Source organism: Microdochium trichocladiopsis, assembly GCF_020744255.1.
Source record: "Microdochium trichocladiopsis strain MPI-CAGE-CH-0230 chromosome Unknown B0I36scaffold_3, whole genome shotgun sequence".
Classification (NCBI taxonomy): Eukaryota; Fungi; Ascomycota; class Sordariomycetes; order Xylariales; family Microdochiaceae; genus Microdochium; species Microdochium trichocladiopsis.
In genome coordinates this window covers 4,541,795-4,568,165 of record NW_025763546.1, presented here as the reverse complement: position 1 = coordinate 4,568,165, position 26,371 = coordinate 4,541,795, and the positions used below count along the sequence as shown (strand labels likewise).

The 26,371-nt window shown below is 57.2% G+C and overlaps 12 protein-coding genes across 12 annotated transcripts; 6 read left to right on the top strand and 6 right to left on the bottom strand.

Moving 5' to 3' along the window:
• Nucleotides 1–481: 481 nt before the first annotated feature.
• B0I36DRAFT_239318 (cytochrome P450) lies at nt 482–2,262 on the bottom strand (the record flags this gene model as incomplete). The annotated part of the gene is made up of 5 exons (XM_046149684.1): nt 482–1,056; nt 1,147–1,524; nt 1,580–1,933; nt 2,028–2,097; nt 2,155–2,262. The coding sequence occupies 5 exons, from the start codon at nt 2,260–2,262 to the stop codon at nt 482–484; spliced, it is 1,485 nt and encodes a 494-aa protein (XP_046016128.1).
• Nucleotides 2,263–2,804: 542 nt separating this feature from the next.
• Nucleotides 2,805–4,085, bottom strand: B0I36DRAFT_286658 (uncharacterized protein; the record flags this gene model as incomplete). Its single annotated transcript, XM_046151608.1, has 3 exons — nt 2,805–3,251; nt 3,316–3,709; nt 3,782–4,085. The coding sequence occupies 3 exons, from the start codon at nt 4,083–4,085 to the stop codon at nt 2,990–2,992; spliced, it is 960 nt and encodes a 319-aa protein (XP_046016127.1). The 3' UTR covers nt 2,805–2,989.
• A 626-nt stretch (nt 4,086–4,711) lies between these two features.
• On the top strand, nt 4,712–5,872 carry B0I36DRAFT_382623 (Alpha/Beta hydrolase protein). The gene is made up of 2 exons (XM_046160928.1): nt 4,712–4,905; nt 5,021–5,872. The coding sequence occupies exons 1-2, from the start codon at nt 4,798–4,800 to the stop codon at nt 5,810–5,812; spliced, it is 900 nt and encodes a 299-aa protein (XP_046016126.1). The 5' UTR covers nt 4,712–4,797; the 3' UTR covers nt 5,813–5,872.
• Nucleotides 5,873–6,087: 215 nt separating this feature from the next.
• Nucleotides 6,088–9,069, top strand: B0I36DRAFT_238761 (uncharacterized protein; the record flags this gene model as incomplete). The annotated part of the gene is made up of 6 exons (XM_046149638.1): nt 6,088–6,293; nt 6,564–7,053; nt 7,130–7,210; nt 7,278–7,939; nt 8,048–8,233; nt 8,316–9,069. The coding sequence occupies 6 exons, from the start codon at nt 6,088–6,090 to the stop codon at nt 9,067–9,069; spliced, it is 2,379 nt and encodes a 792-aa protein (XP_046016125.1).
• A 66-nt stretch (nt 9,070–9,135) lies between these two features.
• On the bottom strand, nt 9,136–10,787 carry B0I36DRAFT_286652 (aldo/keto reductase). The gene is made up of 3 exons (XM_046151607.1): nt 10,504–10,787; nt 9,898–10,369; nt 9,136–9,747 (listed from the first exon to the last, which is right to left on the bottom strand). Exons 1-3 carry the CDS (start codon nt 10,660–10,662, stop codon nt 9,293–9,295), a joined length of 1,086 nt encoding a protein of 361 aa, XP_046016124.1. The 5' UTR covers nt 10,663–10,787; the 3' UTR covers nt 9,136–9,292.
• Nucleotides 10,788–10,887: 100 nt separating this feature from the next.
• B0I36DRAFT_98555 (uncharacterized protein) lies at nt 10,888–11,483 on the top strand. Its single transcript, XM_046163696.1, has one exon. The coding sequence runs from the start codon at nt 11,083–11,085 to the stop codon at nt 11,446–11,448; it is 366 nt and encodes a 121-aa protein (XP_046016123.1). The 5' UTR covers nt 10,888–11,082; the 3' UTR covers nt 11,449–11,483.
• Nucleotides 11,484–14,919, bottom strand: B0I36DRAFT_98554 (uncharacterized protein). Its single transcript, XM_046163695.1, has 4 exons — nt 13,557–14,919; nt 13,075–13,478; nt 12,770–13,015; nt 11,484–12,708 (listed from the first exon to the last, which is right to left on the bottom strand). Exons 1-4 carry the CDS (start codon nt 14,751–14,753, stop codon nt 11,520–11,522), a joined length of 3,036 nt encoding a protein of 1,011 aa, XP_046016122.1. The 5' UTR covers nt 14,754–14,919; the 3' UTR covers nt 11,484–11,519.
• A 569-nt stretch (nt 14,920–15,488) lies between these two features.
• On the top strand, nt 15,489–16,118 carry B0I36DRAFT_240247 (NUDIX hydrolase domain-like protein; the record flags this gene model as incomplete). The annotated part of the gene is made up of 1 exon (XM_046149748.1): nt 15,489–16,118. The coding sequence occupies one exon, from the start codon at nt 15,489–15,491 to the stop codon at nt 16,116–16,118; it is 630 nt and encodes a 209-aa protein (XP_046016121.1).
• Nucleotides 16,119–16,272: 154 nt separating this feature from the next.
• B0I36DRAFT_239088 (putative 3-ketosteroid-delta-1-dehydrogenase) lies at nt 16,273–18,048 on the bottom strand (the record flags this gene model as incomplete). The annotated part of the gene is made up of 1 exon (XM_046149664.1): nt 16,273–18,048. The coding sequence occupies one exon, from the start codon at nt 18,046–18,048 to the stop codon at nt 16,273–16,275; it is 1,776 nt and encodes a 591-aa protein (XP_046016120.1).
• Nucleotides 18,049–19,771: 1,723 nt separating this feature from the next.
• Nucleotides 19,772–21,018, bottom strand: B0I36DRAFT_347728 (putative amidoligase enzyme-domain-containing protein; the record flags this gene model as incomplete). The annotated part of the gene is made up of 2 exons (XM_046156596.1): nt 19,772–20,571; nt 20,634–21,018. The coding sequence occupies 2 exons, from the start codon at nt 21,016–21,018 to the stop codon at nt 19,772–19,774; spliced, it is 1,185 nt and encodes a 394-aa protein (XP_046016119.1).
• A 612-nt stretch (nt 21,019–21,630) lies between these two features.
• On the top strand, nt 21,631–22,989 carry B0I36DRAFT_319551 (uncharacterized protein). The gene has a single exon (XM_046153437.1). It carries the CDS (start codon nt 21,780–21,782, stop codon nt 22,851–22,853), a length of 1,074 nt encoding a protein of 357 aa, XP_046016118.1. The 5' UTR covers nt 21,631–21,779; the 3' UTR covers nt 22,854–22,989.
• A 1,430-nt stretch (nt 22,990–24,419) lies between these two features.
• Nucleotides 24,420–26,322, top strand: B0I36DRAFT_212234 (trichodiene oxygenase; the record flags this gene model as incomplete). The annotated part of the gene is made up of 6 exons (XM_046148935.1): nt 24,420–24,614; nt 24,685–24,773; nt 24,844–25,224; nt 25,300–25,351; nt 25,410–26,086; nt 26,163–26,322. Coding segments are annotated over 6 exons (1,554 nt in total), but the record flags the coding sequence as incomplete, so codon positions are not given.
• Nucleotides 26,323–26,371: the final 49 nt, after the last annotated feature.

The window sequence follows — 26,371 nt, the reverse complement described above, 5'->3', positions numbered from 1 at the left end:
TTCAGGACGGCGCCCTGTCCGCCCAGCGCTGAAGAAGCCTCACCTGCCAAGTTGGGCGCTGCTTACGCCCTGCAAGGGCCAGGATCGCCTATCCGAGGAGCAAGGGCTCCGCGAGTGTGCGGGGTGGTGTCATTGGGTTGTGCCCTGCCTCACTCCCTGTTCCTCACATCGATAGCCTATGGCTCCGGCTATATCGGTGCCCTTATCTTGGCCCTGGCGCGTGGCATTCGGGAGCATTCCGTCGGCTTGGATCTTCGGGCCCGATGGCTACAGGGGCCTATGTATGGGTCAAGAAACGCGCTCAGAGTCGAGAAGCTGCACAACCTAGAGCTGTATTTCTAGCACATGCCACGAGGACCAGAAAGTGGCGTCACCGGACCCAGTATCCGGTGAAAACAGACGTCGCCTCATTTGGGCGCATGTGAATCTCGAAAAGTTCCTGTCCTCCTTCTGTTTACAAGGTGCCTCCCCAGCCACGGCATCAGGCAGTCGACGCAGTCGTGAACTTGACCCTCAGAGGTGGCTTCTTCCACAACGAGGTCATCCGACACCCCAAGGTCCAATCCTTACCGTCCCCGAACATCTGCTCCTCGGCAAGATCAAAGTCGTACCGGTACACCAACTTGGCAAGGGCGACTCGCAACTCCCGGTACGCCAGGTTGATGCCCAAGCACGCCCTGGGCCCGATGTTGAACGGCATGGTAAATGGTTTCTGCTTGGACTGCCCCGTCTTGGACTTCTCATCGTCAATCCAACGCTCGGGCTGAAATGCTTGCGGCCGCGCCATGTGATCAGGATGCTGGTGGACGTACCAGCAATGCGTGGACACGCCCACGCCCGACGGAACGTACGTGCCATCGACAAACTCGCCAGGAGACACGCGAGGGGGGCCGATGGGCACGGGCGGAAATAGACGAAGGGTTTCCTCGATGACGCTGTTGAGGTAGGGCAGCGCGGCGGTAGCGTCACCTGTGATGGCGTCGTAGGAGGTGAACTTCGAGCGAATCTCGTGTTGAAGTGCTTGGAGAGCAGGCTTATTGGTCGCGAGGAACCAGGCTGTATTGGACCATCAGTACATCAGGCTCAAATTGCTTTCTCCAGTCTTTGGAAGCTCAGAAGAAAACCGGGAAAGACTCATGGACTTACTTGCAGCAGTCAGGGCCGTCGCCGAGGTCTCAGCGCCGGCTACGAGCATCGTCGTCATCTCTGAAGCGAGCTGCGCCTCCGTCATGGTCCCGTCGTCCAGCGCACTCTGCATAATGTCATTGAACCCGACACTGCCCATGCTGACCCGCTTCCGCACCTTTTCGAGAGTCAGCGCCTGATGCGCCTCCATGTTGCGGATCATCGCGCGCACGTCGGACGATACCCATGGGAGGACCTTGATCAGCAGATCGATAATGGGAAGCCGGTGTCTTAGTGCCATGATAATCCCGGCGTGGAGACCACCGAGGAGGATTGAGACCCAGAAGTGCGCCTGGCCGTGTTTGGTCGCGCCAAAAGATTCGCCAAACACCAAGTGTGCTGCCATGTGATCAGTTGAGGATCTTACCCACAAAAGGAGAGGCTGTGTACGCACCAACGATGTCAAAGGTCAGCCAGGTATACACCTGCTCCATGTTGATGCTGCCATCGGACGACTGCGCCATCCACTTGTCGAAATTGTTCAGCATGGTGTCAGTGTGCTCATGGATCAGAAACTCCTGGTTGCGCAGAGAATGGATGCGAAACCCGGGCTGGAGGATCGCCCGCCGGTCGGCATGGGCTTCTGTGTCGATTATCAAGCCCGTGGCCGGCGGAATATCCCCTGTGTCGTAGAAGGCAATGTTCTTCTTGAAAAGCTTGCGCGTCTTGGACGACGGGCCGTAGATGTCCTTGGCCGATTGTACCGAGCTGAACGAGATCTCGTTTGGGGCAATGCGGACAATTGGGCCTGGACGAGAGTGTTAGTGTGTTCTGTGCGAAAAAGACGGGATCAGGATCATCCCGGTGGGCAGCAAGTGTTCTATATAATCAACTGCCCCTACCATACTTGACATGCAGCTCATTCATGATCCAAGGCCATCGCCCGTCCATCACCATGCGAGCATAGAAGATCTGTGGTCTGGTATTAGGACTCGCGGCAGGAGGTACATAGTAAATATTTCGACGTACCTCACTAATTGCTGCCAACCGTGGGCCAGGATACTTTGATAACGGATGAAAGTAAAGGCGATATATGGCTCGCCCAAACTGGTACACAATCGTCTGCGTAGTCCTCATGCAAACGTCAGTCTTTGGTGTTTCCACAGATAAAGGTATTGCTTACCACCACAGTTGCCGCAAGAGCTGCTGAAAGAAGTCTCCCCATGCTGAGGACCTTGGTGTGCGAGAAAAAGCAGATAGCCCCTGAGCAGAGAGCGACGCCGTTGCAGCGGATTTCTTAAGAGGACGAGAGAACAAGGCAGCTCTGAGAGATCCAAGACGGCAATATATCATCAAGAAGGAGCGCAGAGCCGACATATCTGATAAAGCGGCAAGCGACCCCGCCCAGACTGTGAAATAAGCAGGTGCTATTGGTCCCAAGAGGACTAGAACGAGACGATTACCAAGTCTGATGCGACCCTCCAAGTCAGCAGCTTAATAGGATATCTCAGCAGCACGACATTATCGATTGGAATATGCTGCACTATCTTTCAGCTCATTTAAGCCACATGATGGGACCTGCTTATTGGCCCTGTAGCAGTGAGCCAGTACCATCTTTAACCATACGCATAGGAGATACTGCTTTGATATGCCCCAAAATGGGGCTGGCACGGCTCCCCGAGATTCTCCTCCTCCTCGTCCGCCAATACTGATCTCCTCCCAGGATTTTTACTTCGATTCGGCCCCTAGATAGCTCTACCATCGGGAGCTCGCGATGGCTGTTCATGTCCCTCTGTCATCTTACGATAAGTTCTTGCGCTGTTTGTATTTTACAATCCGGGGTGCGAACGTTGTAAATTTGAAGTCATTGGCCCATCTTCTGCATAGCTTGCAATAGTGCCAGGGTCCCTTTATCGCGAACGTCTTCTTGCAACCAGGTCGGAAGCGCTCTGACCATAGAAGTCCAGGTCAGAGCAGGCGGCACAATCAGCTGTCCCCCATATCCAGAAGTGACTTGGTCCACGACAGCGCTGGCGACATCGTGGGCTGTGACATGGGCCCCGACCTCCCCGGTGGCTATTAGCTTCTCGCCCATGGGAGTTTTGACCCATGTAGGATGAACGATACTGGAATCCCTCTTCTGTCAGCGATAACCGAGCATTCCATCCGTTGAAAGGGAGAGAGACTCACGTGGCGCGAACGGCTCGTGCCTTATACACGTGTTTCAGCTCTTGCAGAAGTCCCTCGTGAAAGGCGAGCACGCCAGCCTTGCTTGCAGCGTAGCTGACATTCGACGCTTGTGTACAGAATGACGCAAGACTGGCAACGTTGACAATATGTCCATGATTCGCAGCTACCATCTTGGGTAGAAATTGTCGTACTAGGAGGAAGGGCGCGAGTAGATTCACATCAAATAGCCTGCGAAGCTTCTCAGGGCTCCCTGAAGTGATCATGTCACCAGTCGCGATACCGGCATTGTTAACTAACACGGTAGGGTGTCCATGTTCTGATCGAATACGGTCCGCAATGGTGGCGATTGCTTCGGGATCGCAGAGGTCGATTTCGTAGAAGGCAGTTCTGGGACCTGATCAGAGTATCTGGCTATTAGCGAGGCACAGCTAACCAGCGATGTAGACGCTCTGTAGGTCTTTCTTACCTAGCTTTCTCAAAGGTGCATTGGTATCCAAGATGATGGTTTTGATGTTTCTCTGCTCGAAGAGCCCAACAATATCCGCGCCGATGCCGCTGCTGCCGCCAGTCACCACCACAATCTCGCTTTCCGCATCCCACTCCTTGCGTGTCACGCCGTTATTGGCGCTTCGCCAAGACAACCCCCGGTTCAGGCGACGCAGAGCAACGAGCACGCCGATGCTTAGAGTGAGTGCTTGCACCTTGGGAGACTTGGCCAGCTTGAGAGCAACGGGCAAGTAGCGCTGAGACAGCTGAGAAAGAGACGACATGATTGGTTTGCGTTTTGGAGGAAAGTGACGTTGATTTTCTCCCAAATCATATCAAAAACAAACTTTTCGTGTTGGACGACGACACCCATGGCGGCGGGGGTTATGGTTTTTTATGCACTATACAGCTACATTGTTCTTATGCTACACCGAGGAGCACGTTAGAGGCCGGGCGACTTTTGGAGAGGGGGTGGGTCTTTAAGTTTAGCAACAAGGTTCGGCAAAGCGGGCGTCCTCTGCCGAGAGCACCACGATTCGGCAAAGCTGGCCTCCTATGCCGAATCCACACAGCCGCGTCTTTCTACCACTGGGCCACAGACAGGAGTTTACGTCATGGCGGCATCCCATCTAGGTACTCTCGGATCGACCACGGCTCACCGGCATTTCAGGAGCTCCGCGAGGTGGGCAAATAGTCAGAAACTCGGCTGTAGAGTCGCAGAGAGCCGAGTTGTGGGTGGGGTTGCTCTCGGGGGATGTCAGGGGCAACCCAGGACGTGCTCCACAGCTAGTCGTCGACGAGCATTAGCTTTAGCTCGGCGGCATTGCTTCCCCACGCATGGGTTAAGGTCGCCTTTGGTCGCCTTGCACTATATAGTGCACCATCTTCAGCATTGTCATGAGTGCAGTTTCCACTTCTCCTTCTCAATCTACACTGCTCTATACTGTCAACAGCTTCAGCAAAGAATTTATTCATACAGTTATCACTGCGGAAACGATGGCTTCTCAGAGAGATGTTGAGTTCAAGACCTACGACGGTCTCAAGCTCAGAGGCACGCTGTTTCCTGCCGGTGAGAAGAAGCCATGTGTCATCATGACTGCTGGTGTAGGTTCTCCATGATCCTCAACACCATTCATCCGGAGTCATTTACTTCGGCTACCACCCCCAAGCCTCCTCTTCCATTCGGACACGGCATTAAGCTAACTGTGCCTTCCCTTAGTTCGGAGGCGAGAGAGCTCACTTCAACCCCGATATTGCAGCGTACTTCCAGAAGGCAGGGTTCACGGTGCTCTCCTATGACAATCGAAACCTTGGCGATAGCGAAGGTCTCCCTCGCAATGAGGTCGACCCCGAGCTCCAGACGAGGGATTACTTTGATGCCTTCAACTACGCAGCGACACTGCCTGAAGTAGACCCGAAGAAGATCGTTTACTGGGGTTCGAGCTTCTCGGGAGGCGTTGTACTCAAGGCTGCTGCTCTGAACAAGAATATCGCAGCCGTCATTGCGCAGGTCCCCTTCATCTCAGGCGAATGGGTTTCCCGCACAGTAAAGCAGCCACCAGCTGGACTGGTATTGGAGAGAGGCCATGCCATAGCGACTGGCCAGCCCACTATGATCCCCAGTCTGCCCGACACGACGGAGGAGATTACGAATGGAACATCCAAGGCTGTCCTCGCTGACCAGTCCACGATCGCATTTATGGAGGAGATAAGCCGTCGCGGATACACCTGGGACAGACGCGTGACAGTCCAGAGCATGGCCAACACTTGTCTCTTTGAGCCCTTGGCGTACGTGCACCGCATTGCGCCGACGCCTTTGTTCATGGTCGTTGCTGACAATGACACTGTCACGGGCACGCATCTGCAATTGGAGGCGTTTGAGAGAGCCAGGCAGCCCAAGAAGCTGCAGCTCTTTGCGGGAGAGGACCACTTTAGCATGTACTATGGCGAGGCATTGGAGCGCAACGTGACTACGCAGATCGAGTTCCTGAAGGAAACGCTGCATCTTTGAGTACTGAGATAGGTTTGCGGTTAGGGCCCCCCTTAGTAATATTCAACTCCCGGTCTCCGCATCCGAGCTCCGCACTAGTAAAGTTCAGCCACGCCTCACTCATCCCTCCGCGTCCCACACAAGCTTCCCCGCAGTCCCCCGCCTGTCTTCCCCGGATTTCAAACTTGGCCAATTAGTCTTCTTCATCCTTCAGTACTCGCCTCTGCACTGCGCATCGACTCCTGCAACCAAGCTCACCAGTCCTCGTTGCCGGTCATAGTTCCGCTTCCGTCGTGATGAGCACGGCGCCGCACGCCTGGTCTGAGGACCTGAAGGTGTTTGGGCTCCCAGCCGGCGAAGACGGCCGCAAGAGAGCACTGAAGGCATGTCTTAGCTGTCGCTCTCGCAAAGTTCGCTGCGATGTGTCGGTCGTCTCTCAGCCATGCACGAACTGCCAGCTCCACGGGAAGAACTGTCTAGTCACTGGGCGAGGATCCAGACTGTGAGTTTGCGCTGCCACCCAAGCCTCCTGCACTGAGGTCTCTGTTCGTTGCGCGGGTTAATATCGTTGCATCCCGTGGACGGTCGACCCAGACATACTGATATTTACGCCGCTGTACAGGGCTGCGGCAGAGAGGCGAAGGGATCGCCGGAAGCCAGATGTCACCAAAGGTAGTCTCAAAGCTGGAGCCATCGACCGGACATCCACATCAGTCCCATCTCAACCAAACGAGACAACTTGCTCCACGCATCAACGAAACGACGAGAGTAGGGACGCCTTCCAACCACAGGACGCCTGCGACAATTTTGAGCTTGAGCAGGATTCTGGTCTTCCAGAGGACCAGCTATCATTCCACGTACCATCAGAGTCGTCTAGAATATCCTCAGAGCAACTATCGGGGAGTCGCAGTTACGCCAAAAACGGACACAGAGGATCTCCTCCGCCAAGCCGACCGTCTTCGCTTCCGCGCTCTTCGTGTACGATAACATTCTCTCATTTCCGTTTCCTTACACTGGGCAACCTCCATAGGATCCCTTTCGAGGATGTGAACTATCTCGAATCTCAGGGATGTCTGCATGTCCCTGTGCCGCCAATCCTCGATGACTTTGTGCAACACTACTTTCTCCATATACATCCTCTTCTCCCCATTGTTGACGAAGGAGACTTCTGGGACATGTACTCTCAGGCAGACACGAATCGGGCGCCGGGGAATACAATGTCGCTTTTACTCTTCCAGGCTATGCTATTCAGTAGCTGCACGGTACGTGTGTTCACAACAATGTGCCTTGAATTCACGCACCCACCTATCGTGAGTTATGTGCTGACGATGGTTCCAGTTCGTGCCATTTGCTAGCATACAACGCCTCGGCTTCAGTTCTCTTCGGAGCGCCCGAGGCGAGTTCTACAGGAGAGTGAAAGTAAGTTGGACCCGTCCGAACTTGATGCAATGTACATTTGTGTCGTTGCTGACGACGAGATGTCTAGCTCTTACACGACATGGAGACTGAAAACTCCCCTCTGCCATTAGCGCAGGCCGCCTTACTTCTCATGGCCTGGGTCCCTCCGTCGAACCTGACCTTGATTCCTTACAAGATGTGGCTTGGAAGGGCTGTCCAATATTCCAAGTCTCTCAATGCCGACCGCGTAGCCAATGACAACTCCTCTGCCACTACTAAAAACCAGAAAGCCCTACGACGTCTATGGTGGTGCTGCGTGGTCATGGATCGAATCTCACCTCTATGCTGTCGCTTCTATCCTTACATTCACCATGAGCTATCCGACTTTGAAAGCAGTGCCGCCCTCGTTTCTGAAGACTTGAGGGACGAGGTGTTCAGATCTTCTGTCTACAATCCAGCCAGCAAGCAGCGCCTCCTTTCTGTTTTTGAGGTTTACTTGAAGTTCATCGTTATTCTCACAGATGTTCTTTCCGTAAGCTTCCCCTTTGCGGAATCTTTGGATCCTTCTAGCTCTTCAGAGCGACCACGGAGCGCCAAAGTTGACGAATGCATCTCGGCAATGAAATCCTGGCTGGCCTGCGCGATGACAGTGATACCGCCTTCGACAATCGCAACCGCTAACCCCAGCAAAAAAGAAAACCTGCACAAGTCCGTCTCGGTACACGTCAACCTCATCTACATTTACTACTAGTGAGTTCCAACAACCATTCTTTTCCTTCCCGACCGCGGTTGGCCCTTGAACCTTTGTCTCTGCTTCTCCAAAACCTACAGCGTTGCTCTGTACTGATGCATCCCCAGTCATTCCTCCATTGCATTATCCCATACAAGGTTGTTACGACTCGTCAAATCAAACATGAGCAAGAACGTGGAGGCTTCCGAGCTCGGCTTGATTCGGGACGACCTACAGGGAGCCGCTGAAAGCATGACTCAACTCTTTGCAGATCTGGATGGTCGCCGGCTTGTACGTTGGCTTCCTATCAGCGCGTAAGATTCCTTGCTGCAGGCTATCTATCCCTCGTATCTGCCACAACTTACTGACAGGCAAGCCCATTCTGGGTTCGTACAGACTATGCTGCATGGTGTTTCCACTGGCGTTTTGTGTCGTGACCGCCAGACTGAGAGCTGCAAATACCAGTCTTGCCATGGATGACGCAGGCCCGACCAGCTCAAACGACAGAGATCTTTCGGTTCTCATGGGAACGATAAAATCCTTCCTCCCACAGTACGATGGCGTGGACCTAATCAAGGAGACCGTCAAACACGCAGCCGAGCTAGCACACGCCGCCGGCCAGGCTCTATCCAAGCATTCTGCAGCAACACCACCTACGAGCTGGACACAGATTCTAGTTGGCGACCCAGAGCTGTATCTCAAGATGGTGATGTCTATAGACCTCTCTATCAATAAGGGTCGGCTTGTGGAAGAGGACGACTTCCCGGCAGGGCTGTTCAGCAAGATGCGCCTAGATGCAGCCTCGAATCATCCTTGGCAGACACTAGGATCAGATATACCACCAGACTTTGCGGTCTCTGGGATGGTTCCAAACATCAACTCTTCTTGGGAGTTGTGGGCATCTGCTGTTGCGCAACGTGAAGAGGCGCCGTTGTCGACCAGCAGGATCGAGAAGGCAGGAACGAGTCGTATTGGCGTCGGACGCACCAAGCCTGCATGGGAAGGGTCACTTCCTTTCGCTTCGACAGACGCTGATTCTCTTTGGGGGTGTGGAAGCATGTCTGCTACAGATCAACTTTCCGGGACGCTAGAGCCATGGACCGAGATGCCTCTGTGGGATCTAGAGTTGGTAGACCTGGCTTGGGAGTAGCTCCGGGAGCACGAAATTGTAGCCTAAAGCATACAACTTTCAATGACATAATCTCAGCCCGGTATTCTCGATTGACATCTGCTTGTTGCATTATGTTCCACTTGATGTAAGGCCACATACAGGGACCGGTCGACCGGATCTGGACTTGATACGCCGCCCCCTGCACACATATCTCTAGCAATACAGTGCCATTCCTGGCCATACGCATAAGCCAGAACGCTGCCTAGACATGCCCGGAAATGGGCTTTGGCTGGTAAAGCTCCTCGAGATACTTCTCCTCCTCGGCCGTCAGCACCTTTCCCCTCGCGCCAATGGCCTCGTCGATCCTCTCTACCTTTGAGAACCCAATGATAGGACTCGTGACGCGCTTGTTGATCCACGCCAGCGCGACGTGGCTCATCGTCCACCCGTCCCCGTGCTTCTGCGCAATCTCCTGGACGCGCTTGATCGTCTGCACGTCCAGCTCGCTCGTGCCGTGCGTGCCCGGCTGGGACTCCTTCTCCTGCTTGCTGCGCGTCGTGCTGCCAAAGTCGCTGGGCGGGCGGGCCAGGTGGCCGCGGCACAGAGGGGCCCAGGGGATCAGGCCGACGCCCGTGTCGTTGCAGAAGCGGATCATCTCGCGCTCCTCCTCGCGGTAGAGCAGGTTGTAGTGGTTCTGCATGGAGATGAACTTTGTCCCTGGATATCATTTTGGCACACAGCCATCGTGTCAGTGAAAAGTAAAATATTTACTCTAGTCGACACTGCGCAAACAGCGATGTCGCACAGAAAATGACGTAACCACGTGAAAGCAAAAGCAGGGGCGAGTGGGGGAGGAACAGAACATACAGCCATTCTTCTCCGCGACGAACTGCATCCTCGCAAATTGCGTCGCCCACATGGACGAGGCGCCAATGTACCGCACCTTGCCGCTCTGCACGAGGTCGTGCAGCGCCTTCATCGTCTCCTCGATGGGCGTCGCCGAGTCGAACCGGTGGATCTGGAGCAGGTCGATGTACTCGACGTCCAGCCGCCTCAGGCTCGCGTTGACCTGGTTGAAGATGGCCCCGCGCGACAGGTGGTAGTTGTTGACGTAGTCCTTGGACAGCTCGAGGGCCTCCTTGTGCATAATGTGCCGCACCTCGGGCTGCTCCCCCGGCGCCCAGAAGCACTTGGTCGCGATGATGACCTTTTCGCGCGGGATCGCGTACTTCTTGAGGGCCTTGCCGATGATCCTCTCGCTCGCGCCCTGGGAGTAGACGTTGGCCGTGTCCCAGGTGTTGATGCCCCGGTCGTATGCGGCTTTGAGTAGCGGGAGGGCCTTTGCACAAGAGGGTTAGTGGGAGTCAGTTCGACTGTGGGTTCAGTAGAGAGTAATTGGAGGAAACAGATTTCGGGGTGTAGTGAGTAGGCGGGGAATCTGGAAGACGGTGGCCGGGAAATAAAGCAACTCACCTCCCCTTCGTCAATGACCCAGGACATGGACTTGGAGTCGCCAAAGCTCATGCACCCAAAGATGGGCACCGAAACCTTGAGGCCGCTCTTGCCGAGCTGGCGATACTCGACCTTGGTCGCGTCCAGGGACGCCTTGAGGCCGGCGGGGATCTCAGACATGGTGGGCAGTTGAGAGCGCAAGATTGGGGGCTGTTGCAAGGGTGATCTTTGAACTGATGAACCAATTGGAGAACTGTGACACAGCCAGATGGATAGCACACAACCGGACGATGAAGAGGTCGTCCTTGGATATGTATGTATTTATACTCAATCGTTCCCAACCTTCAGTTTACCCGCCCGCTCACAAATCATGCAGCTTCGGGCGAATCAATGACGGGATCGTCGTGTGCTTCCCCGCAGCATAGTTGAGGGGTAGCTGGCTCCCTTGTTGCCCAGCTCTGCTCTGCTCTGCGTGACAGCACACCATCGAGCTAGTACAGCCACGTACGCCGCACTTCCAAAGTCTTTCACCTCGCGTCTCAGTTATTTAGCACCTATCTCCGAAGTACCCGCTTTTGGTCATTATGAAAGCTGAAGGTGATGTTATCATACCTCTTGCTGAGTCACTGGGCAGAGCTACAACCTCGCACGACGTTCAAGTACTCTCCTCGAGAGCAGCGCGAACTCAACAGCGAGGGCCCTTACTCAGCGGAAAGCTTCGGCCGCATGCACGCGTGTCTGTCGTGCAAGGAACGGTGTGGTGCAGAAACCTCCACAATCACGTCAGACACTCCACGGCTGTCTCATCTCCATCGGCGTTGTCCTATCTCGATCGGCTTTTGTCCTTATTTCCGGCCTCATATAACCGACTCACCACCCGCACTCTGCGGATCTCGCGGCCGCTTATCTGCAGACACGACAGCTATGAGTCACAGCGGGCTGTTGCAAGGTCAAGGTTTCAAATAGCCATCCATCCATCGTACATGTCCCGCACCGTAAAGGTCTCGTACACGATCCCGCCGACACAACGTCCAGTCTCAGTCGTCAGTCAGATCAATCACGTCGGTGCTCATATCCCTCGGCATAGACCCGAAGCTCGCGACGCGTTTCGATGACTGCCCCGGCCCAAACCCGCCACCAGGCGCAAGGCGCTTGCCATTCAAGGCTGCAGAAGATGGCAAGAGGGGTTGACGAGCTGGTGTCAGTGGCTGTCCTCCCACGGGCGATTCCGGAACACTTTGATGTTTGAGATGCATATCTGTGAAGAGGGCGCTCCAGTCTTCCCGCGCAATGGCCCTCTCCATGTCGATGCCGAGCAGCTCCGCCAGGGTTTGGCCCTTGCCCATGCCCGAGAGCACCGTCCGCACTGTCTTGGCCCTGGCATTCCACGAGGCCAGCTTCTCGTTGTACGACTTGTGGTTCTTGGTAATCCGCCAGCGGTGCGGAAGACGTGTCTTGACCGTGTCAACAGAGTAATCGCCGCTTGGCGTCCGCGTGCAGTAGAGGTAGCCTCTCCTGCTGTTGCCATTACTCTCGAATTTGTAATCCAGGTGCTTGCGACGCTCCTGCACCAGTGCGAACTCCGCAACCTGCTCTGTCGGCGAGGCGAGGAACTGGTCTACAGCCTCGCAGTCCTTGCAGCTGCACCCTCCCACTCGTGGTTTGGTCCAGTCCACTGGCTGCGTTGGCTTGACGCCCAGATCCACGGTCACGTAGATCCGTACTACGTTCTGAGCAATCTTGACGGCAGCGTCAGAGTATCGGTTGTCTGGCGTCAGGAGGCACGGTACCTCCTTGGCTGCAACGAGGGTGGCAAAGGGAACCCAGACCGCGCGCAGGTCGCAAGCCTCCATGGCTGCAGACATGTCGACCAGTTTCGCCAGGATCTGCTCAATATTTTGCTGCAATTGCAATGCTGGCTGGTCATGGTTTATCGAACTCCGCTGTAGATCAACTGTCGCTGCCAATAGCCGAGCGATGTCTTTGCCCTGCACGAGTTCCGTGCTGTTGAAAGGCACAACCGACTCGGTGCCGGATTTCGAGACGAGGCCGCCATTCAGGCTGGACGACCCGAACTGCGACCAGAAACCGTTCAAGGCACAGACTAGCACCCGGCAGTAGTCGTCGTCGCTGCACTGAGTCGGGTCTACTCGGTCCGCCCAGCGGAGGCAGAAACCAGCCTGAGCAGCCAGAGACTTTGTGAGAAGGATTCGCACCAATTCGGTCCTGTGTCATGTTTCGTCAGTCGCGGTCGGCCGTGTCATTGGCGCCGGGGTCTCGAGTATACCTGCTGGTTTCGGCGCTTGCGGAAAGTTTGGCAACCATCTGAGCAACGGCAGTTCCATCCTCCTTGCTCATCTGGCCCTCGGCCTCCAATACCGTGGTGCAGCACTCGGCTTCGAGAGTATCGCGGTCGCCTTTGCGGCTCGGGTCATTTGGAGGCGAAAGTGTCCTGTCAAAACCTTGCAGCGCATGCTCGAGCCGGATGTAACGCTCCTCGGCCGAAGGCACAAGCTTTAGAGCAGTGGCAAGTCTTGGTCATGTCAGCTTCGCCTCAAATTACGGTTATCGCGGTTCCTCAATAGTACTTGCCTGGATCGCATGTCATCCTTGTGCTTCTCGGCAATCATTGCGCCCATCCGCTCGAAGCATTCCTGGGGCGGAACTATGCCCAGCTCGACCGCACTATCGTAGACAGGCAAGACGTCAAGCACGAGGGCTGCGTGAGCCACTTGGGTCAAACAAGCTTTTCTTTCGTCTCTGGAGCCAAGAGTTCCTTGCCAGTACTGCATCGCGTACCCCTTGGCGTGAGACGCGATCTCGTCGGCAGCTCGCTTCGTGATGTACTTGCACAGGCGCACAAGCCGTTCCTTTTCTGACGCTCCATCGCCGCTTGATTTCAGAAGCTTGGCGACCTGGCTGGTGGCCCACTTCCAGCCTTCGTGTCCCTGGATCATGAAGGCGTCGACATTGGACGCAGGGATGATTATGCAGACCTGTTTGTTCCGCGGACACTGTCAGCGCGTGGTCGTCATACGGATGCAGAAGTCACCTGGGGGCGGGAAAGGACTTGCCGCTTCACGATACCAGTATGTGGCGGTCGCGCCCTCGTTGCCCGTGAACCCCGAGTGTTCCTCGTCGTCGGCTTCGTCCTCGTCAAAATCGTGATGGACAAGCGCAATTTCCGCGGTGTATTCTGGTTCAACATCGGGAATTTGTTTGCCGTCAAGCGTTCGAAGGTCCTGGAGGGTCTTTGTGCGGTCGATTTCGTCGTCATTCTCATCGTCCTTTTCGACCATGAGCTGTGCGGTTGCAAGGAGGAGGACAGACCCTGTGGCCTCGACGGCAGTCTTGAGGGCTTCGGCGCGACCACGGTCGGCACCCTTGAGGCTATCGAGGCTCAAGCTGGCGAGGGTATATTGGTGTGAGAGTTTCTGGACAAGACAGACGGGCAGCTTATCACCCCGGTCGACCCGTGCGGACCAGTCACGGAGGGTCTGCCGGAGCATGTTCTGGTGAACGCTGTCGGAGGGCGGGGCAGTAAGCGTGGCTGCGTGGCTGGGGTCGATGGCGAGGTTGTAGGTGAGGACGAGGCGGAAGCCGTTGGTGACGGGCTTGACCTCGTGGAAGACGTCTGCGTACCAGGCGGACCAGGAGAAGTCAAACTCGGAGGTCTCGGCAGTGCTGAAATCCATGGTCTCGCCGGCGTGGCGGAGGGCGAGCTGGCCGCCGGCATGAAACGAGGGGAGGGCGACGACGAGGGTGCCAAACATGCCGGGCGTCTTCTCCGAGTCCTGATGGGGCTTGAAGAAGGCGCCCTCCTCGTAGAGCAGCAGCTTGTAGAGCTCTGCGCGGACGTGGTGGGCGGCGCAGACGAGGCCGAGCTTCTTGTGGATGACGGGGACGAGGCCGCGGATGGCGGCGGGCCAGCGGGGGTTGCGGAGGGTGAGCTGGTGGTGGTCAAGCTCCCAGCTGCGGCGGACCGAGTCGTCGACGATTGTGTGCTCGCCCTTTCCAAAGGCGCTCTGCTTGCAGCGGGCAATGATGGCGTCGGCGTCGCGGGACGAGAGGGGCAGGCCGACATCGCCGTAGCCGTGGATGGAGAGGCCTGGATTTGGGAGGCCGGCGTGGTACTCGCCACAGGCAAAGGCTGTCTTCTCGCCGACCTTGGAGAGGCTCGTATTGAGGCGGGTCTTGAGCTCGGAGGCCGTCATTGGGGGCAGCACGGAGGCCGGAAGGGTGGTGGTGGTGGTGGTAGTGGATGTCGCCATGTTCAGGACTGCTCAAGGCGCACGAGGAGTCGTCATGGAAATGGATCCAGACAAATTGAGCTCGTCATGGAGCTTGTCGCGGAGATGTGTCGGTTTGGCAATGTGTTTGTGGTGTCGGTAGTTGGGAATTGGAGGTCATGTTGCCAGGGTCCAGCTGGAGTAGCAAACATACTGAGGGAAGGAGGCGCGTCGACGCGTCGTGGCATGGGTCATGGCAGCCGGGATCGGCGCCTGGATGACGAAAGGCTGACGGCGCATCTTGTCGCTGGGGATCCTTGATAGCAGAACAAGAGGGACAAGGACATGAGTTGAGGACAGTCTCTGGTCTTGAAATGCATCCAGCCAGGCGAGGCCGGCTGGTTCATTCTCCCACGTGTAAGGTGGACGAGGCAGGTGGGGCAGATGGCCCTACAGTATGTACTGTACCTGGCGTGACGTCAATCACACCTTCCCCAGCCAAATCCCACGTGGTCGCTGCTTTCAGACGTGCCGCACTTGAGACCCGACTTGTCGACAGCCTCATCCATTCGCACCATAATTTTGAGATCGCCAGCTTCTCACTCGAACAGCTACCTTCCTGCAGCTCACTCATACCTACATATGCTATCTCCTCCATTGAGAGTCTCCCTGGCTCGCATCTCCTGTCCACTTCGCAACAAACACCTCCCCCGCCTCTCGACGACCACCCCTCCTCCGCTCCTCCTCCTCCATCCCCGCCACACCCACGCCTTCACCATGTCCCACCCCGACCGCGAGCCCGCCATCACGCGCGTCTCGGACCTCCAGACGACCGACTCGCGCTGGATCGCCCTCCACAAGATCGAGTACACCGACCAGGCCGGCACCCCGCGCACCTGGGAGGTCGCCACCCGCAAGACCCGCGGCAAGGCCGCCGTCGACGCCGTCGCCATGGGCAACGTCTTCCTCCACCCCTCGAAACCCCCCTCGACCATGCTCGTCATCCAGTACCGCCCTCCCCTCGACGCCTACACGGTCGAGTGGCCCGCGGGACTCATCGACGCCGACGAGACGGCAGAACAGGCCGCCGTCCGCGAGTTCAAGGAGGAGACGGGCTACGATTGCGTCGTCACGTCCGTCAGCCCCGCGCAAGCCGCAGACCCGGGCATGACCAACGCCAACATGCAGCTCGTCATGGTCGAGGTCAAGCTGGGCGGTGACGACGCCCTACCCGAGCAGCGCCTCGAAGACGGCGAGCGCATCGAGCGCGTCATGGTCACCCTAGACGACATGTACGACAAGCTGGTCGAGTACTCAAAGAGGGACCGGTTTGTGGTCGCTGCCAAGCTGTTCCACTTTGCGGCGGGGATGCACTTTGCAAAGACGTCGGGACACGTCAAGTTATAGCGAGCAGGCGTGCTGTGGGTAGAACCTTTTGATGAAAATAAACAAGAACTCTTTCCACGGCTGGCTGGGATAACGAGAACAAAATGCACAAAATCAAACACATACACACAAACACAAAAGTCTACGGCTTCTCCCTCGACCCCTGCCCCCCAGCTTACAGTCTCGACTGCTCGCTGACCTTTGTGCTCTGCGATTCCGGCCTGACTTCTTCGGCCATGGCCCTGCCCGCCGCCCGCCCGGAAAAGATGCACCCGCCCAGGAACGTGCCCTCGAGCGAGTTGTACCCGTGCACACCACCACCGCCAAAGCCGGCCGCCTCGCCCGCCGCGTACAGGCCCGGGAACCTGGACCCGTCGGCGCGCATGACGTTGCTGTTTAGGTCGGTCTCGATGCCGCCGAGGGTCTTGCGGGTGAGGAGGTTCATGCGGACTGCGATCAAGGGCCCGTGGGTCTTTGTGTCGAGCAGCTTGTGCGGCGGCGCGACGCGGCTGCGCTTGTCGGGCCAGTAGGTGCGGCCGTTGTTGATGAGCATGGCCTGGTAGTCCTTGGAGTACGGGTTCGTCATCTGCCCGTCGCGCGTCTCGACGACCTCGCGCACCTGCTCCAGCTCCAGCACCGGCCCGTTGCGCTCGCGGGCCAGCTTGTTCATGCCCTCGACCAGCTCCTCGAGGGTGTCGCGGACGACAAAGTCCTCGCCGTGCTTCTGGAAGTTCTGGACGGGGACGGGGCCCTTTTTGCCAAAGACGCGCGACGTGAGCAGCTGCCAGATGCTCTTGCCGGTGACGTCGGGGTTCTGCTCGGACCCGGACAGGGCAAACTCGCGGGCGATGATGGTCTGGTCGAGGACGAACCAGGTGTAGTCGTAGCCCGTGCTGCAGATGTGCTTGAGGGTGCCGAGGGTGTCGGCCCCCGGGAAGAAGGGCGGCGGGAGGCGCTTGCCGGTGGCGTCGAGCCACAGCGACGACGGCGCCGGCAGCACGCGGATGCCGTGGCTAGGCCAGATGGCGTTCCAGTTGGCGACGCCCTCGGTGTAGTGCCACATGCGGTCGCGGTTGATGACGCTGGCCCCCGACGACTCGGCGATGCCAATCATCTTGCCGTCGACGTGCGCGGGGACGCCCACGACAAAGTGCTCGGGCACCTTGGGGCCGAGCCGGTCGACGGGCCAGCTGGCCTTGACGGCCTCGACGTTGCCCCCGATGCCGCCCGACGAGACGAGCACCGCGGCCCCGAGGATCTCAAAGTCGCCAACCTCGACCCGCGACGATTTCACCCCGCGTGGCGAGTCGTCTGCCTCGAGCACCTTGCCCCGGACGCCCACCGCCCGCCCCGTCTCCGGGTCCGTCACGATCTCGGTCACCATGTGCCTTCCCCGGAACTCGACCGTGCCTTTGGCCTCGGCCTTGCGCACCGGCTCCTCGAACACGCGCACCACCTCGGGCCCCGTGCCCCAGGTGACGTGGAACCGGGGCACCGAGTTGCCGTGCCCGTCCGCCCGGCCGTCCCCGCGCTCCGCCCAGCCCACGTTGAAGAGGAACCCCAGCCCCAGGCCCTTGAGGTAGTCTTCCATCTCGTCCGTCGCGAAATTCACAAACGCCTCGGCCCACCGCCGCGGCCACACGTCCTCCTTCTCCCGGTCGAACCCGGCGCTGCCGAACCAGTCCCGCATCGCCAGCTCCCGCGAGTCCTTGATCCCCAGCCGCCGCTGCTGCGCAGAGTCGACGCAGAAGATGCCCCCCAGCGACCAGAACGCCTGCCCGCCCACGTTGTGCGCGTTCTCCTGGTCCAGGATCAGCGTCGGGATGTGGTGCCGCGACAGCTCGTATGCCGCGACGAGGCCCGCGAGGCCGTGGCCCACGATGATGACGGGCTTGGGGGGTTCGGCGGGAGAGCGTGAACGCGAGCGAGAGCGGGAGCGGGAGCGGGCCATGGTGTGGGCGTTTGTCGCTTTGTCGCCGCACGTTGTTGTGTGTTTGTATGTGTGAATGCTGCCAATGGTGCTTTCACAGTCTCTGATGATTGGTGGTGATGATCGATGACTGACGTCGATGATTGATTCAAAGAACCAGCGCCAGCGAGACCGCTGGACGAGAGGGGGATAGCAAGGTCTTTTAAAGTGTCTGGGGATCAATCGTATGTTGTCAGAAACGCCGTGCCGTGCTCGGCATCACATGCCTCTTGCCGGTGCTAAAAGGCTAACATTTCCAAGGTAACCAGCGTGCCCAGCTGCGACCCTGGGGGAAACTCTGCGCACTAGGGGGGGCGAATCAGGGCCATGCAGCGCTCCGCGGGCGCAGGGCCTTTGGGGAGACTTTGGGGGAGAGGACAGGGGGGCTTCCCGGCGTCCCGGGTATCAGGTACTCGAGACATTTGCCTGCCTGCCTGCCTGCCGCGGTAGCCTACTCAAGCTTAGCCCAGCAATCTTGGCGGGCATGCACGGGCGTGTCGATCGTTCTTTTTGACACGTAGTTTTTCCGTGACGTCTGTCCTCGGGACTCTGGCTGATAAGAGGCCCTTGGGATACCCTCTAACCTGCGAATCTGAGTGATTTTGTGTCTCCTCCCTTGGTGGCAAATTCCAAAGTACAGCTACCTGCCTGCCCTCAAGCCACGAGCTACACATGCGCCGAGGCTTCCAAGCCTACCCCAGAGCCAGCGGTGCGGGGAAGCTCACCCACTGGCTGGAACCGACCCCAGGGTGCGGAGTTGGGGCACCCCGAGGGGCCGGGACGGGCCCGCGGAACCCGCAATTTGCAAATCCCCTCGCGCGACAGCCCTGGAGCTGGACGGCGGGCTCGTCTTGGATTGGATTCGCTACTGATTGCCCGAAACCTAGGCCCAAGACGTCAGGCTGGATGAGGTCTTTGGGCGAAACTTTGATCGCTGCAGGAAGAGCCAGTCCTGTTTTGGGTCCGGCTTGTGCGGATTGCGACAATAAGGACCGGCAGCTTGCATGCAGAATCCAACAGGGCCGAGATGCCGTTATGGGCATAGCAGTCCGAACGAGGGCAAAATGTGGGCTGACATCATATGTTCGCTCTGCCGTCGCCAATGCGGGCTAAGTGGGATGTCCCCCTGCAGTAACGCTGACAGGAGCTCTTTGTTGCTTGTGGGTGAGCTGGCTGACGTGTTGGTGGACGAGACGCCTGCAGCGTTGGCGGGTGGAGTACCCAGCATGTAGCCATCTCTTTCGCTTGGACGAGGATCTAGACAATTTTGTCTATCCACGCTGGGAACTCTACGATCTGTTCGGCCTTTGTATGTCCCGCACCGCTGTATCGCTTTGTTCATTGTTCTTTTGTGTGCCAGCCGATCCTTTTCCATGTATCACTGTGCGAGGGCCGGCCTTGTTCATTTTTCTCGGTGTGGTTGTACATGGCTGACGAAAACTGTTGGTGGCACCGGAACCCATCCAAGGCAACATGGCCATTCTGGCGAGCGCACCCATGAGCTATCACAGAACAAAGAGAAGCACCTGCATGGTGGCTGCGGATGGTTGACTGCAAAGATGGATAGTACAACACTGAGAGCGTGGTGATTATATACAGAAGTACAAATATCCTCGTATGGCCAGGAGCAATGCGTGTTCAAGACAAAAAAGAAACGCCCCACACGGAGGAGGGTGCACGATACATCCCCAGGTACTCCCGCTGCTCAGATAGCCCTGTACATGTGCGCCGCGTGTATACTCTCGAGCATATGAAGGCGGGCGTTGTCAAACGCCACCTTCTTCTTGAACTTCTTGAGCCTTTCGGGGCTCAGATGACCCACTGGTTTGGGGTCCAGTCTGTCCGTGGCCTGTCGCCCAGCAAACAAGGGCATGTAAAGGGTTGAGTCACCCAAGCCAGGATGGTCCTGATGCCCACTGTGTAAGAAGTGCAGGAGGCCACCTATGTTAGGGGGCAATCTTGAGAGCGCCCCGGACGAAGGCAGATGGATCGAAGCCCGCAGGAAGGTGGTCGCGAGCTCCACCCAGTGGAGGACCTGGTCTGCCGTGCTGCTGGCTGGTCCACGGCGGAACTCTACCGTGCTGAGTTTGTTCAGCGCCTGGAAGTTCCAGCCGTAATAGCGGTCTTGAGCCCCGCCAGGGTTCATCAGCTGAATGAGCTCATCTTGTGTCCGGCATTGTTCAATGCGGTCAATCGCCTGTTGTCTCGAGAGTCTCTTGAGGTACGCATTGTCTATCCAGTTGCTGGCGGCGTACTCGTTGCCCCGGCGGTCTTCTGGCAGGATGGCCTCAAACGCAGGCTCGAAGTAGATGACGGCTTGTGCGAGGCGCTTCAGCTGCGTCACCGAGTAGCCACCACTGAGCGACATGTGCACGTGCGTACTGCAGTCCTCATCTGTATTGACGACTGTAGTCTTGCGGAGAACGCCCCAGGTCCCTCTGACGGTATCTCTCCACTTGGATCCAGGCAGCAGTCGGAAAATGGGAGACAGCATTTCAATACCCCCTGGCACAGTGGATTGAGTCAGCAGGAAATTCGGTGGCGAGCCCGGTTATGATCGTACTCACAGCCATCGCTTGTGGTAGCGATTGATATATCGTAGACGAGCCTCCAGCACAGGTGTAGCTCTGTCGTGGCGGGTTGCATGTCTACCTGGTTCTCCATCCGGGGGTACGGTCGGCTAATATTTTCGTTATGAGTTTCTGCCATCCAATCCCCAAAGGCTCGTAGAGACTTGATGCGGGCTCTCGGCGCACCATCACGAGGCTTCAACAAGAATTCTGTTTCGATGCCGACAGCAATGGTGCCAATGGGAATATTTGATGAAGTATGGGTGGCACCACGATCCTGTTCCCGTGGCGGCTTGGGTGACGCTGCTGGGGGAACGGGATAGACCGCCTGCGGCTTGTCGTGCGCGTTCGTGGATTGCTTCTTGCTACCAAAAAGCCCCATGATGGATGTAATGAGAAAAAGAGCAAAATTATTTTTCCAACAAGCACAATATGGCCAGCACTACACCAGCTCGATCGTTACAAATAAAAGCATCACTGCGTCGGCCTCTTCGCCTTTATAAGCGCTGATCGTAATCCTGAAGATACGCGCCGGCTTGGAACCATGGATGGCGACAGACTGCTGTCATTCTACACACACACACACACACACACACACAAGCAACGCTCCAATTAACATACCCTGGCCACGGCCGCGACCATGTTGACGCGGGCACAGCGGTTGCAACCAACAGTCGCATGACCCGGCGGCTACTGGGATCATGGAGACCCCCGAGCCCGCGCGGCTCCGAGGCCCTGGGTGACGGCTACGCAGCTACCAATGAAGGCTTGCCGCTAAGCGCGTCAGGTCGCGAAAAGCGGCGTCCTCTGGCACGCTGCCGCTTGAGTCTGGGGCAAGTCGCCGTGTTGGCGCCGCCGACAATGAGATGGCCATGGCTTTGCAAGTGGGGCCAATCACAAGTCGCGTGCTTGTTGGCCTGATTTAGGCGCTCATGGCGGTCTCTTCACGGGCGGGGCTTCTGACCGCGGGGCGTTTGAGCAACCTGCAAGACAACATTCGTATTTCCAGGCACTTCTTGGCCGACCTCACTACCTCCCGGCCTTGACAAGTCCGCTTCCTCCCTGATACATTGTACGCACAAGACAGAGTGCCGGCTGCGTCTCTTCTGCTTGTCTCCCCGTGTAGACCGCCTCATCGCGAGCATGGCGACTGCACACGATGCTTCGCCACCGTCTCAGCAAGCAACACCACACCATCCACCAAAGCCACCGTCAGAACCATCTCACGAGTCTCGTCTCGACTCGCCGTATCAGCCAAAGTGGTACTTCTTCTATGGATCCCTCAGGGATCCGCACACTCTGAACGACTTTCTCCAACTCCCGCCCCCACCACAACCGCTGCTCCGGCGATGCAGCCTCCATGGCTTCGCTGTCGGCTACGCAGAGAGTGACACTGGTCTCTTTCCTGCCCTAATCAGTGGCGATCCCACCCACATTGTCGACGGCTGTGCCTACCTCGTGACGACTCAGGAGCACGAGAGGATATTGTCTCAGCAGGAGCCTCGCATGTACAAGCTGGCGCCATGCAGCATCTCATTCTCTGACGGGCTCGACCCTGCGACTGCCGCCGGCGTGGCCTTTCTTTATGATGGAGACCCGTCTCTGTTGACGCTTCCAAAGGTCTACCAGGCCTCATCCGAACAAGGCGCCCGGGAGCTTAACAACAAGCAACGGCACGACCAAATACAAGCAGACAGGGCCGAGTCAGTGCGCAGGGGCGAGGGCAAACCCTCTTACCTGCTCGCCTCACTAGAGGCATCAGGCCTCACTATGGATCAGGTCGGCATCTACGTAGACCTAGGTCCGGAAGAGCCATGGAAGCCGGTCTGGTACTTCTTCTACGGGACCCTAACACAGCCAGAGGTGCTCAAGGACGTCCTTGATCTACCGCCCGGCGAGGAGCCGCTCTACCAGCCTGCTGTCGTGGTTGGATACGCTCTGGCCGAGCGAACACCTTACAGAGCCTTGATCGACGGTGATAGTGGCCAGCTCGTCACGGGACTTGCGTACCTGGTGCAGAAGGAGGAGCACGAGAAAATGCTTGCTGAGTATGAGACCGACGCGTACGAGGTACATGAGTGTTTTATACAGCTTCCTGACTGCAAGGAGACGCCCAAAGTGAGCGGCAAGACCTTTTTGTTCGCGGGTGATATGAGTGAGCTGAAGCAGGATCTGCTGGACGGCGTCACGTGGGAGCGCAAGTCAGGAGCGGCATAGATGGCGAGAACAGAACAGAAAACCAACACTTTTGAGGATTGTGAGTTATCGTCTTTTGTGGTACGGCGTGAAATGTCGGAGTGTGATGTCTGCCAGCAGTTCACGCTGCATCCACTGTCCTCAAGTCCACTGCGACGGTTCAATTCGAGGCGACACGACCGCTACCATCGGGGCAGTGCAGGCGCAGGTCAAGAAGGTCAATATGATGCCATACAAGCTTGTTGCCTCTTCAATGCTGCATTTGGCACGGTAGCTATCACGTCTGCCGCAGTCACCAAAGGTGTCGCGGACCAGGACAGGGGCCATTGCACGTTTGCTCTGCTCGAGAACGGCAAAGAGGCCAGGAAGAGAGTCGCTATGGTTCACTGATGACCTGTGACCTCTCCATTCAGGTTAGAAAGCACTGCAATTTCTTGTCCAATAATCAATTTTGTACGATTATTATGCATTTTTCGCTGACTTTTCGGCTTCTCAAGCACATCGTCATTTGTTATCTGAAGGCTCCACTCCATGGTGAGAAGGCCCCTATATTCTCATTGTTCTCTCTGAAAATGGCCAGCTTTTCGCCCTTGTACAGCCCACGTCTTTTGATAGTTCTCGGAGTGTTGACTTCATCTCATGATGGATTCCGACGGAACATCGGACTTGTCCACTACCCATGTGGCTTGACCCCTGCGGGATGGGCAGGCCCCACAAGGACCATCAACGGCAGCCCACAGTGTTGATATTGTGACAATGTACGATGCTGCTAGTGGCGGATAGCCCGATCGTGGCTGACCTAGTTCCAACAATGGCGACAAGGTCAGAGCGCTGTAAGATGATGGCACCTGGCCCATTTCGATCGACCTTTGCAACCGTGCTGGAAGAATCATTCCGTGCCCCAGAGCGCGTCCTTAGCAAGCACTGTGCACCCGAGCTTGGAGTGGACCCGCGACCACCGATCTGGCAACCTGTACGGGATGCATCGCTGGCGAATTTAGATCCTGCAGGGGTACCGCTGTTAGTCGATACAAACCAGCAAATCAAATCGAGGCTATTTGCGTGGTGCTCAGATAGCGGAGCACGCCCACGAGGCCGTGAAGCACTTGGCACCGCCCCGACACAGGGGCCTCCACCACATGGAAAATTATCGAAAAGGCCAGGGCTCATGGCCGTTGACACGTATGTACGTGGTAGTAGATGCCGGTGCATTTCTCGGCCGACGACAGGGTCCAAGGCTCGGCAGCTAGAGCATAGTGGATGTCGCACCATGCGGCCTGGCCTGCCAACTCTCGGGGCCCCTTGGCTAGTGCCGGGGAGCCCAGACTGGCTTCCAAGAATTCTGCCCGGTACTTAGGAACAAAAGAGTGCTGATCCCTCTTTCTTGCTTCCCTCCACCGGGTCTTGCTGGATCTCGTGCGACATTCCCATCTCTGTAAAGCGCAGCCTGACCAGCGCCGCACACGCCTCCCCGCAGCCATGACGATGGCGAGCATCATCCAGGATCTCTGGGACTACATCCAGTACGATCTGGACTTGACGGCGGCCCAGGCCATCATTGCCACGCTCCTCGCCGGCGGCACCACTTTTGCCCTCGCCCGCGCCGCCTACAATGTCTCGTCGCTGCACCCGCTGAGCCACATCCCCGGCCCAAAGCTCAACACCATGACGTATCTGCCAGAGTTCTACCATGACACGATACGGTTCGGCAAGTACACCAAGGAGATCCAGAAGATGCACGAGAAGTACGGGCCGATTGTGCGGATCAACCCAGACGAGGTGGTAAGTCATCACTTGCCCTTAGCAGACCAGCTCTGCCGCCGGGTAAAAGATTAACACGACATCTCGCCAGCACTGCAATGATGCCAAGTTCGCCAACGAGATCTTCCCCTCCGGCGGCCGGAAGCGCAACAAGCCTCCTCACCAGGTCAGAGGCTCAGCGTTAGTACTTACCTTGTTCATCTGTGTCTCTCCGTGATGCCTGCTAATCGCGAATGCGAGACGACTCTAGCATCGAGTATTCGGGCTTCTCCACTGTGGACCATGACAGACATCGCCAACTGCGTGCTCCCGTGGCCAAGTTCTTCTCACGGACCCAGGTGACAAAGCTGGAGCCGCAGATTGCTGGGCAGGTCCAGCGGCTGTGCAGCAGACTCCTCGCCTGGACCAACGGCCAGCCGCTCGACCTCGGCTCCGCCTACAGCTGCTTCACGAGTGATGTCATCTCAGGCTACTCCTTTGGCCAGAGCTTCGGCTTCCTCGACAGGCAAGGCCCCAAGGGCGAGCCGGTGTGGGAGCCCAACTACCGCAAGCCCGTGTACAGTCTGTTGCAGACGGTGTTCCTTTTCAGATACTTCCCATGGCTGAAGCACGCCTCACTCGCCGCGCCATAGTAAGTTTCTCTTGCGATATTAAATGGCTCGTGGATATAACGAATTGGGCTGACTCTGATATCACTGCTGCACAGCATGACGAGCATCATGCCCGAAGATATGGGCCTCTTCATCAAGACGTTGATGGTGAGTTGATCAGTTCCACAATCAACGAAGCTCATAGGCTGACAGTGTACTACCACAGGTGGACATTCCCAGCTATGTCCGCAAGACCCAGGCCGACTTGGACTCCGGCATCCTGAACGCCAACAACCAGGAGAAGCCCACCGTCTTCGCCTCGCTGCTCACCTCAGACATGCCCGAGGAGCTCAAGACAGTTACCCGACTGTCGGACGAGGCCGCTGCAGTGCTCAACGCCGGCACTGAGACTACGAGCTGGACTGTCGCCGTCATCACGTACTACCTGCTCGCGAACCCCGAGATTCTCGAGCGCCTGACCGAGGAGCTTGAGGACGAGGTGGATGACCCGCTGAACCTGCCGCGCTGGGCGGCTCTCGAGAAGCTTCCCTTCCTGACTGCCGTTATCCACGAAGGCCTGCGTCTCTCGTACGGCGTCTCGGCACGCACGGGCAGAGTGCCCACGGCCGAGTCTCTGATTTATAAGGGCGAGTGGGAGAATCCCGAGACTGGCACCACCGAGAGCCTGCAGTACGTCATCCCTCAGGGCTACGGCATCGGCATGTCTGCCGCCATCACGCACCACGTCGAGAAGACGTTCCCCAACTCGCACACCTTCGACCCGGAGCGCTGGATCTTTGGCGAGGACGGCGAGGGCGTCAACAAGTTTGGCCAGAAGCGCAAGGAGTTGGAGGACGGACACATGTCGTTCGGCAAGGGCAGCCGTGGGTGCCTGGGTATCAAGTAAGTCTGCTCAAAGGCCTTGCTCCCATCATTCCTTTCTTTGAGATACTAACAAAGCCACCCTCCACTTCAACAGCCTGGCGCACTGCGAGCTCTATCTCTTGGTCACTGCCTTGACTCTGCGTGTTTTGCCGCACATGAAGCTCTATGAGACGACAGAGGAGGACGTCAAGTATGATTGCGACATGTTTATCCCATTGACAAAGTCTTCCAGCAAGGGTGTCCGTGTCGTCATCTCCTAAGAGGTCGCGATGGCGATTTCACAGCACTTTTGGCAATTCCAGG